Source organism: Mesocricetus auratus, unplaced genomic scaffold (assembly GCF_017639785.1).
Source record: "Mesocricetus auratus isolate SY011 unplaced genomic scaffold, BCM_Maur_2.0 Super-Scaffold_100029, whole genome shotgun sequence".
NCBI classification, from domain to species: domain Eukaryota; kingdom Metazoa; phylum Chordata; class Mammalia; order Rodentia; family Cricetidae; genus Mesocricetus; species Mesocricetus auratus.
In genome coordinates, this window is record NW_024429210.1 from 19,776,711 (window position 1) to 19,788,925 (window position 12,215).

Consider the following 12,215-nt stretch of genomic DNA (forward strand, 5'->3'; position numbering starts at 1 on the left):
CTGCATATCACTTATATTACAACAGATACAATTTACAACTGTAGCAAAATGTCAATTATGAAAATAGCAACCAAAATGATTTTTGAACTGTATGAAACGGTTGCAGCACTGGGAAGGCTGAGAATCACTGGGCTATAAACTCTTTATGTTTCATGCTTAACATTCATTGCTTATACCCAAGGGTTGCTAGAGTCTTTATCTATCTGATTGGGTTGTTTCTTTTGGGGGGAGCAGAGGATATTGTGGGAATGAGTTCTCTCATTCCACCATGTGGATCTCCTAGGGGCTAACCTGGGTCATCAGGCTTGATAGCAAGTGTCTTTATGGCAAGTGCCCTTAACCCATTAAGCTATCTCATCAACCCCTGGGTAAGGCAGTTTTGAGAACAACACACTAATTAAGGTGAGAAAGAACTGGTTCTCGTTAAGAACCAAGAACTCTAAAATAATTTAGTCAGCACTTTGCAGGACTAAAAAGTTTTATTCCCTTTTATTTACGCGTGTTTGTGAGTTTATATGCACCATGTGCAGGAAGGTGCTCACAGAAGATGGAAGGAGCTCAAGTCCCAGCAGTCTTGAGCCACCTGCTGTGGGTGCCGGGAACAGAACCTGGATCCTCTGGAACAGCACTGAGTGCTCCTAAGTGCTGACCACTTTTCTAGGGATACTTTACAGGGTTAGGGTTAGCTAAATTCACAAAATGTCAATAAGCAACAAAAAGTCACAGTGCTATAAAGGATCTCCAAATTGGGTTTCAGTAAAAGACTACAAGGAAAACCAGGGACTATTTCTAAGTTAGAAATAACTATTTCTAAGTTTGCTGTGAAAAGCTCTCCAAATGGCAGAAATTAAAGGAAAAGACTCCCAAATGCATTTTTAAAAGTATGATTCTAAGTGATTCTCAGAAATGTTTCCAGAATTTTATAATTAAGATATAATGGTGTGTAGAGCTTCCTGATAAAAAGAAAGCAACTGATTAAGAAAATGACAGGCTCCAAGTACAAACCAGAACTCCTTCAATTCTGACAGCCAGCAGAAATGTCAACATACCAACTGTCTACAGGATCACAAGACTTCTCAATGGAGCCATGGAAAAGATACTGGTAGCACCTTCATGGCCACAGGGGACATGATCCCGGGGATGCCCAGTGCTCTTCTGAGCTCACACTCACCCAGCTGTCTTCATCTGGCACCACAGCAGCAATGCATCCTTAGCAGACTTTTTCTCTTTGTTATCTTCAGTCTCTACACTGATATCCTGGATCTAAAGATTAAAAAGAAATAGGAGACAAACACCCAAGTTACTGTCCTGACAAGCACAAGGATTAGGTCTATATTTATATAAAACAAATGGAAATCTCATCCTGCAGACTATCTGCTCTAAATGTAAGAACGGTCAGGGTCACCTCAGAATCCTCCAAACTAGGATTTCTATTCTATACACAGAGTCAAGGGGATGACTGGTTGGTCACATGAATGCCTCCCTAGCACCTATTAAGATCATGTATACTCCTGGAGGCCCATCTTTCCAGCTGCAAACTAGCAGAAAAAATATTTTGCTAAGGCACTATATATATATTCCTGAAAACTGACCTGGACTCTAAGACAGACCTGATTAAATGCTATGCTTCCAAGCTCTCTCTAAGTTCACAAACAAGTTCAACATCAGACATAAAGCCTGGTCTAACAGCATAAAGGTCAAGTTCTACCATATCCACTAAAAACCTTAGTTGTTGGGTTAAGAGCACCTATCATATATATGATTTTAGAGAAATGCTCCAATTGTCTTTTTTTTTCTCCCTATAACTAACTTTGGGACAAGAGGTGGGAAAACAAGTAATGATTCAATAGGGCTAGTGAAAGAAACTGGACAATGCCAGCTACCAAACCTGTAGGCCATGCACTAGTGGAAGCAGCCTTGCTTCTCAAGTCCAGAGAGGAGAAAGTATGTACTAGCAGGCTCAAGTACAGGAACAGCACACTGACAGTCAATGTTACTCAACTGTTCACTCTGACAATTTTGCAAATGGCTTTGTGTGCCAGCTCCATGACACGGGCACTCATCTGCTGTCAAGGGGCCCCATGGAAATGTTCTCATCACCACAGGCCAAAGCAATAGATGGCATCTTCAATAATAATTCAATTAGTCTATTTAATTAGAATCGCTGGAACCGGGCCCTGGGAATCTGAATTATTGAGTTGTTTTCTCAATTGCAGCCATGAAGGCAGAGGACAGTCTCCCTCTATACCCTCCCTCCCCACACAGAGACACCCAGAACACTTACACTGAAGCCTAATCTCTGAACAGCAACAGTGATGGAAAAGCACTGATCACAGGACAGTCTCAGAATTTGAACAGGAAAATTGTGACAGTTAAAATTTGATTTTTGATTTCTCTTTCCCTCCCCTTTGGGTGAGATTTTTCCTTACTCAGAAAAATCAACAGATCTTTATCATGGTGTGCAAACAGGAGGGAGAAGCACAAGGACACAGTCATGCAGGAGACGGGGCTGCTGGGGTGGTTTGTAGAATAACCTGACACCGGGGTATGAGGTTTTCCATCACTTCAAACTGTAATTGAAGAGCCTGAGCACAAAGCATGTGCTTGGAGACCGAGCCAGGCCTAAACAGAGGTGCTTCTCCCTAACACTACGTGCCTGTGCTCACCCAGGGCACTCCATCACATGAATCATCACCCACTCAAACGCACATAGACTGTTAGCTCTTTCCTCCTGAAAACTGCTCCTTCACACCCAAAGAAGACAAGAAGGTGAAAACGGAGCCCCAGGCCTACATGGCCACAATTCAGAGAAGTCTAGACAGCCTAGAAGTGCCCAGCACCAGTCACACTGCTTGACTTTTTTAACTGCAAACCAAACACAGAGGTTTGATGTTCAGAGGTACCAGGAAGCGGTGGGCTGTGGTTCATCCTACAAACCCCAAGTCATTGAGTTCTACCTGACAGGAAAGCCAAGCCTGTCATGGGCAGTGCAAATGCAGAACACGGTAGCCCTGACATTCCTCTAGAGTGGCAGCAGCTGGGTCTCTCTTGGGGGCCCTGTGGATAGGAAGCTCGTGTGCAGAAAGCTAGGCTAAGTTCTTTAAGCTGGCAACCTCCTTAGCAAAGCTCCTTACCTGGAATCGTAGGATGATGGTCCAGATGAGGCCGAGGGTCAGCCGGTGGTTCCCATCTACAATGTCATGGGAACCCATGTTCTCAAGATGGACTCTCTGCTCTTTCAGGAACTGAAGGGCCTTGTCTACATTCTCCAGACAGTGGATGCGCATGCGTCCCTTCGTGGGTTTAGGCTAGAAACAGAGCACAGAGATAGAGACAGTTCACCCAGCATGCAGAGACCACTCCTGAGAACTACCCTGAATCACACATGCTCAGTCTGGGTGCTCTCCTGCCAAAACCAAACTGAAATTTATGTGCACTCATTTGGTGCAATTCATGGAGTCTCAGTGCTACTGCTGCTATCCACAAAGGTACTGGTAAGGACAACTGACTGTTTTAAATGTAGCAACAGGTTGTTCTGGGCTGGGCTATTTCCTAAGATTGACTTAGGATGGAAATGGGACAAATCGGGAGAATTTAGGAGTGGTAGTTTTATGAGGCTAGAGAAGGGAACAAGGTGTGGAAAAGAAAGAAGAAAAAAGGAGAGAGGGGGAGGGCAGAGGGATAGGAACACGGTATCTAAATACCTCAAATATCTGTTCATTTTACAATTATATCAAAATGGAAAAGAAGCCACTAGAAGGGGAACATTTTAAACATTCTTGCCATATTCACTATAAACATCTACTCTACCTTACACACACACACAGTGTTACTAGGGAGCTCGAGAGAGCACTCAGCAGTTAAGAATACTGGCTGCTCCTCCACTGCTGGTGGGAGTGCCAACTGGTTCAGCCACCAGTATGGAGATTCCTCTGAAAAATGGGAATAAACCTACCACAAGACCCAGCAACTCCACTCTTAGGCATATATCCAAAAGATGCCCATTTATACAAGGATGTCTGTTCCACTATGTTCATAGCAGCATTAATTGTAATAGCCAGAACTTGGAAGCAACTTAGATGCCCCTCAACAGAAGAGTGAGTGGATAGAGAAAATGTGGTACATTTACACAATGGAGTACTATTCAGCAGAAAAAAACAATGGAATCCTGAAATTTGCAGGCAAATGGATGGCACTAGAAGAAACCATCCTAAGTGAGGTAACCCAGTCACAAAAAGAGAAACATGGCATGTACTCTCTCATATATGGATTTTAGACATAGATCTGGGGAGTGCCAGCCTACAATCCCATGGCCAGAGAGTCTGGGAAACAGAACCTTCATTCAATGGCTGATGGAAGCAGAGGCAGACTCCCACAGCTAAACAGTGAGCTGAACTCAAGGAACCCAGTGACAGAGAGGGAGGACTGATGAGCAAAAGGGTTAAGACTGGGCTGGTTTAACCCCCAGAAACAGCTGACCTGACAACGGTTAGCTCTTGAATCCCAGACTGATGGGATTCCAGCATGGGACTGATCAAGACCCCCTGAATGGGGGTGTCAGTGAGGAGGCCTAGGTAATCTATTGAGCCTTGGGTAGTAGATCAGTATTTATCCCCGGTATACAAATTGACTTTGGGCGCCCATCCCACAATGAGATGCACTCCCAGGGGAGTGGCTAGGCCCTGCCCTGGATGAAATGACAGACTATGGACACCGCCATGGAGGGCCTCACCCTCCCTAGGGAAATGAGGGGTTATTGGAGGGGTTGGTGGGAGGGAGTGGGAGGAGGGAAGGGAAAGGGAGAGAGACCTGGGATTGACATGTGAAGCAACCTTGTTTCTAATTTAAATTTAAATAAAAAAAAAAAAAAACACTGGCTGCTCTTCTAGAGGACCCAGGTTGGATTTTCAGCACCCACTCCAGCTTCAGGGGATCAGATGTCCATTTCTGGACTCTGTACACATGTGGTCACAAACATGTATGCACGAGAAACATCTATATACATAAAATAAAAATATATAAGTAGAATCTAAAATAAAACAATTTAAGTTACTGGAACATTTATTTTATCATCTCATTGCACTACCGTTCATGCTTTTAAAGTATTCTTTTATTTCATAACTGATGCTCACTCACCTTTAATGAAAGATTAACCCCTCTTTTACAACAAAATAACAAAAAAGACATGGCAAAGTGTGGTGATATTTTGTTTGTGCTGTAACAAAGCTTTCCTGAAGATCAGAGTGCGAGGTAGCCACACTAGTTGGCCATGGAGGCCAGGCAGTGGTGGCACACACCTTTGATCCCAGCACTCCTGAGACAGAGGCAGACAGATCTCTGTGAATTCAAGGACATCCTGAGGTACACGAGAGTGAATCAGTCTAAAAGGAAAGCATAGTTTACACCTTTAATCCCAGCACTGGAGAGGTTGAGACAGGATTGATGTGGCTGGGTGGAGAGAGGAATATAAGGCAGGGGGAGACAGGAGCTCATGACTCATTCTGAGGTTTTGCAGAGATGGTATTCAGTCTGAGGATTTGTAGGGACAGGATCAACCCTTTGGTCTGAGGATACAGTAGAGGTAAGAACTAGTGACTGGCTGCTCTGCTTCTCTGATCTTTCAACATTAAACCCTATATCTGACCCAGAGTTTTTATTATTAAGACCAATTAGAACTCAAGCTACAGCAAAGTTAAATAATCCTGGTAGTACAATGCAAGCGAGAGAGAGACTCAATAATAAAGCGTCTGAAATTGAGACTAAAAGATCCTAGGTTCAAGGCTAGCACAAACAGCTTATCTAGACCCTGTCTCAAAGTAACTCAGTGGTGCTACACTTGCTTAACACACAAGGCCTCATGTTCAATATCCACCTCCTTAATAAATACCCCCACCCTTCTAAAAGTCCAGTATGCCAGGTCTATTTACTTCAGAAAGACACTGTCAAGTGTTTAAGGTATGATAAGATACCCAGACTAATTCAGGGAACTGTGAACTATTCCTTTACACTGTGTGAATATGTGTCACTGTGACTGGTTTAATAAAGAAGCTGACTGGCCAATAGCTGGATAGGATAGGGTTAAGTGGAAGAAGCACACTAAGGACACTGGGAAGAAGAGGGAGGAGTCAGAGGAGTTGCCAGCTAAACATGGAGAGGAAGCAGGAGGTGCAAGATGAAATAGAGGTAAGGCCACATGGCAGAAGGTAGATTAATAGAAATGGGTTAACTTAGCTCTAAGAGGTAGGTAGTAATAAGCCTGAGCTATCGACTAAGCATTTATAATTAATATTAGCTCTCTGTGTGGTTATTTGGGAGGGGTTGTCAGGACACAGAGAAGCTATCTACAAATGGTGCCCAAGTGTCCGGCACCTACATCCACAGAAGACCTGAAAAGGCTTAGAAAACATTCCAAACACAAAAAAAGGGGCCAAATGAGGCTTTCTAGTCTCATGTCTCTCATGTTGGCTGCAATGCAGAGATGTATCGCCTGGCTGCTGCCTGCAGGCTTGAGCTACCAGCAAGAGCACAACCAGCATGGCAGATTTGGGGTTTTGATAATGAAGACAGAAAAGGTTATAGATGCTCAGAAAAGACAGATCCAGATGGGAAAAAAAAAAACTAAATGGGTTACAGTGTGTTCATGTTTAAAAATGTACATAGTCTTGGGAGAGAAAAGGTATATACAGTCATAGATTAAAAAATTGTTTAGAAATAATAAAGTCCTTAAAAAGGAAGTAAAAAGGCCACATAAAGATGGGACATACATAGGAGTCTGAATAATGTATACTATCTTATTGTCTTTAAATTTTTTGATTACTAATAAACAAGCCATAACTGTCGAGAAACACTGGATTATTGAAACTGCTAGATTAAATGAACCTATGCATTTAAAAATATCTTGAATTCAAAATGGAAGTGAAAAGCTGTGTTGCTTTGGGAGACAGGGTATGCTCTTATTTCCACAAGAAATGAGTGGCTGTGGATTCATTCTAGGTTAAAGATAATCAAGTTTGATTGAAGAAGACTCTCTGAAAATTCTGACTACAGATATAAAGAAATAAACCTAAGGAAAACCCCTACTAAACATGTAAAATATCTTTTACCTGCTCAAACATAAAACAACACAGTCTATACTTGTACTTATACAAATATGTATGCTACCTTTAAAAGTTTATATTTATTTTCAGAGCAGACACCAATGAAAACAAATGGCCTAGGTCATCCAGCATCTCAAGAGAGACTGGAAAAACCACAAGTCTGTTCTATGGGGAGGCAGACTTTAAATACTCTGTGGGAGTGGTCGTGAGTATCTCTGGGGGAAGGGCCATCATTTGGCAGGTTTTCTGAGATGCAGCAGGGTTTGGAGAGAGATGGGGGAGGGGGCTTGGGTGGGCATCAAAGAACTCCATATGGAGTTTGCCTTCTTTATGGCAAAAGTTAGTCATGGGGTGGGGGTGGGGGAATTCCCTTGCTTCAATTTCTGACAGTATACTGTCTAAATTGAACTAGAAGGACACAAAAGAAAGTGACTGCCAAACTTTGCCAAGACAAGGAAGGCCAATCCTTCAAAATTCCCTGTGTCTGTGTCTCAGAAGTCTGTCAGATATACTAGGCCTGTAGATGAAAGTTGGATGTTCCAATGTTACAGAAGAACTGAGGGTGACTGTCCAGGCACCCAGATGTCCCTGTGGTTAGGTAACATTTTACCCTTCTGAGGCCTTTGATGGAGCTGAAGACTAGACCGTCACAGTTAAATTTTTCCTTAGTTATGATAAAAGGTAAATTAGGGATAAAACTTAAGACTCGCAAAGATAAATAATAAGGTATTTCCTCTAAATTTGTCAAATATAGAGGGACTGGATATTGTAACTGTAATTCTTCATAACTGTTTTAGTTGTATATACTTTTATTATGTTAAAGTTAAAACCTTCTTTTTTAATTAGACAAAAAGGGTAACGCTGTGGAACAATTTCTGTACCTTGTACATATGCATTACCCTCATTGGTTAATAAAGAGCTGGCTGGCATATAGCTGGGCAGGAAGAGACTGGGCAAGAGCCAGACAAGGAGGACACTGGGAAGAAGGGAGGGAGCTGGGAGAGACACAGAGAGAAACAAGATGAATGTGCCATGTTGTAAGAAGGTGCTGCCATGTGGCAGAGGGTAGCTAAAAGATATGGGTTAACTTAAGTTATAAGAGCTGGCTGGAAACAAGCCTAAGATATCAGCCAGGCATTTATAATTAATATCACGTCTCTGTGTGGTTATTTGGCAGTGGCTGCCAGGACACAGAGAAACTCTGCCTATAATAATACTCAGACAAATTCAGGGAACAATAAATTATTCTCAAGAGGTGACAATGATCTCACCTAATTACATGGATTCCAAGATGAGAAACTTCTTAGCTGCCATTTACTGGGCAATACTACATGCACTCCTCACTGTGGTCATTTATGGCTAATCATATTCAATCCTCACAACAGCCATGATTATGAGAAACTACTATTCTTATCCTTTTATTGCCAAAGGGATAATCTATCCAGCTAACCAGTATGTAGTGAGCCAGGCTTCCAAGCTCATTATCTTTATGTTACCCAAGAATACAGAATATAAACAAGAATGGTATGCATTTCCATGCAAATGGTAAGGATTCAGTTCTCATCTGGCAAATAATTTTAAGAGCTGTTTATATATAGTTATGCTTCACATTCTCAAAAGGAGTAAGAAACTAATGACAAAAACTGAACACAGAGGGATAGGATGGGTTATATCTCTCAAGCTGCCCCTCAAGAGTGGCTAGCTTAGCCAAGGAGAAGAGCATACCATCTTGCCTTCATTGATTATTATCAGATTTCTAGGATGGCATGGGACTATTCCCATAGCAACACACACATTTCTGTCCTGTATGAGTATTGATGGGACAGTCTCAATTGCCATTCAGTGGAAGGATAGGCATCAGTTATGGGGCTCAGATCCACGTAGCCTAGGTAGGCAGACAGGCAGGCAGGCAGGCTGGTCCTCTAAGGAAACGTCAGTTTTCATCCACCTTCCTTAAATCAATTTTGCAACTTCCCTTCACAGCTCACATTCTGTTTATTCATTTATTTATAATTTATGCTGGTGTTTTTCCTATTTCTCCTTCTGGGATACCCTTGTCTCAAATAACACCAACTATTATTACCCCTATTCCAGATCCATCTTCCATTAGATTCCAAAAGAGAAAGAATCATGGAGTGAGTCAACGTTAGGACCTGAAAACATATTCTAATTGCCCATCAGAGTTACTAGGTCAAGCCCTAACTCTGAGTATCAGTGTAGTCATGGGCTGACTCTCCTTTCCTGCCTTTTGAGAGCAAAGAATGGGGTGGGTGTTTCCTTCCAGGCCCCTAACTCTGCCAAATGTCCATGCAGCTTACTTACTTGTTGTGTGTAGAGATTGAATCCAGGGCCTTAAACATGGTAGACAAGTGCTATTTGCAGTGCACCAGGATTACAGACTATGGAATACATACAATGGCAGGGTTTGCTGTCAAGAGTCTCGAGGTGGGAAAAACAAATACTTCCTGGAACTAGTGTGATTTCCTTTATAAACAAAAGAGGACACAGAAAGGATTTCTGGCAGGGTATTCAGGGAGGGAAGGAGGCTTAAGCCAACTGTCCCACCTTAGTAATTTAATTCCTTCCTTTCCTTTCTCCACAGAGACCCAAATGAACCTTGAAGTTACTTAAGAGAACAGAATGGAGATGGAGGAAACAGAGAGCCCCAGCCTAAGAAATACCTTAGTCTGCATCACAATACACAACATACCTGCGTGGCCTGGATAGTGTCTCAATTCCTGAGTTACAACATCTTCAAAGCAAAGACATTTAATTCAGTGGTCACCGAAGCCACTTCCAGCTACAGAACACAAGCTAGGTACTGCAGAGCAGAAGACTTGCCATCATGCAAGGTAAATTTTAAGTGCCTGATGATCTGAACAAGTGAAGAAGTCAGAAAAGATACTAAATGGCTCAGGAAAACTGTGCAACCAACACTTGCATTACTCATAGATGTGTGCCCCACCCACCCACAAAGCAAAACAAGGTATCAAACACCTGTGTCTGTGGCGGTAGGATGGAGCATTTGAGGCCACCCTGAGCTGTAGCTGTAGTGAGACCCTGCCTCCAAAGAGACAATATATCTACTGACTACACACACAAAGCCAAATTCTGTCTGCAAATCCTTCCCTACCTATCAAACACTGAACTGATTCAGAAGAGTTCTAAAGTCAGAGGAAATAAGGGCCCTACTCTCAACAGTTTATAAACTCCAAAAGCTGTACACTCTCCAGGGCTAGAAAGCCATCTCAGGGGTTAATCAAGAACATCACCTGCCCTTCTAGAGGAGCCAGGTTCGATTCCCAGCACCCACGTGGCAGCTCAAAACCATTTGTAACATCAGTTCTGATGCCCTCTTCTGGCCTCCACAGGCACCACACAGACATGGCACACAGACATGCAAACACCCATACGCATAAATAAATTCAATGCGTATTTTTAAGGAACTCTAACTAAACAGGACACTTGCCCAACTGTAGAGTCCTCTGATAGAGCTCCTAGAACCTTTGTTCACAGTGTGAACATTAGAGAATGCTTTCTTCCAACCTAAATCTGATGTCATGGTCTCTGGCTGTTTAACCTGAGCCACTCCTCCTGGGTCCACCTGAGCCTCAATTCCCTACTAAGATTCTGGGACACTTCATCTAAGGCTCCTTTCCTTTTCTCTTCCCATTTCCAGGACTTTGCTACCATTCTACTGTTACTTCATTTTCCACATTTATACCAGTAGATCACAAATTAGTGGGAGTATCAGTTCTTCCATGGCTGATTGTTCAAAACATAGTACTTAGAAAAAGAAGCTGGCTCTGTGCTTGGTATTATCACTTAACAGAGACCTTGGGAAGAAAAGGAAAGAAAAGCAAAAGTTCATTCTAAACAGTTCAATGAGGGATTTAAGGCATAATAAATCTCATGGTAAGTCATACCTCCTCCATTTAGCTCAAGCTGTTCTGGAATCATTGGTTGTAAAACCAACAGAACAAACAAAACACCTAAACATGTTTTTAACACCTAAATTTTTTTTGGTTGATTTTTCTTCTAAGAGACTGATTAATGGAGTAAGACAACAAAACATAAAGGCAAAATCAGTAAACGGCAAGCAATCAAAGCCTAATGATATCTGTGACTGACAACAACAGGCACCGGAGAAGGCCCAGATCCCTGGAAAGACTTACTCTTAGTCAGAGGGGAGCTATACCTGGCAGCAGCAAGGCAAAAGACTGGCTATCTTCCCTAAAATTCTTTGTCAAAGTGGCCTGGAAGGGTAGAGATCATAGGCAGACTCTGAACCTTTGGGACAGCTCGACCATTTAAGTGCAAGCCTAATGACAGTGTACTGACTATGCAGTGGGCAAACCTCCACACTTTAGTCTCTGTCTCATCTGGTCTTGAGATCAAGTCCAATTAACAAAGTGGTAGGCAGAGGTTCTGTGTTTATATCTTTTCTGTCCAAGATGATGCTAGAGTAAACAGCAGTCTATATTTTTAATACAATTTTGAAACAAGACCTTCATCAAGAGTTATAGTCTTCTGTGATTTCAGAACAAAACACCAGAAAGGCATGGTTTTATTTCTCATTAACTGAGTAAGAACTAAGACTGAACCACTTAGTAACTGAGACAGGGCTGCAGATGGACTGCAGATGTCTGCTATCCCAGGTTTTAGATTGAAGGTGCAGGAAACTAGCATAGACTGAATTAAGTGACTGAATGCACAAGGAGCTGGGACATTAACTAACACCAGAACTGCTAATCCTTTAATGAGCTTTGGAATCTGAATATTGAGGAATCCTTTGGGGCACAATGAAGTCTAACAGCCTCAGGAGCCAATGACAGAATGTGGTTTGTGTCTCTTCCAGAAAGTTCCATACACCAAATAGAGACCATGACCAAAGAAATAGGAGTTTTGCCTCACTGTATATGGGTTTCTTACTTTTTGAATGTGAACAATTAGACTGCCCCATCTATAATCAAGATGGCTGTTAGGAATGGATTATCAAAGAAAACAAAATCTTTGGCACTAACTACCTAAGAGGCTTGAGGTGGTGGGCATTTTCCATTCTGAACCCCTATTCTACTAGGTTTCTGGTCACTGCAAAAAGGTAGGGGTGTGCGTGCG

The 12,215-nt window shown here is 42.3% G+C and overlaps 1 protein-coding gene across 6 annotated transcripts in view; it reads right to left on the reverse strand.

The window, feature by feature from the left end:
* Window positions 1-12,215, reverse strand: part of Sptbn1 (spectrin beta, non-erythrocytic 1) — a 160,411-nt gene that overhangs the window by 49,544 nt on the left and 98,652 nt on the right. For all 6 annotated transcript variants that reach the window (XM_005070338.4, XM_013113587.3, XM_013113588.3 and 3 more), the window contains 2 exons: window positions 3,135-3,308; window positions 1,172-1,263 (listed from right to left, as the gene is read on the reverse strand). In XM_005070338.4, the coding sequence (XP_005070395.1) occupies window positions 1,172-1,263; window positions 3,135-3,308 (266 nt within the window). The remainder of the gene's footprint in view (window positions 1-1,171; window positions 1,264-3,134; window positions 3,309-12,215) is intronic.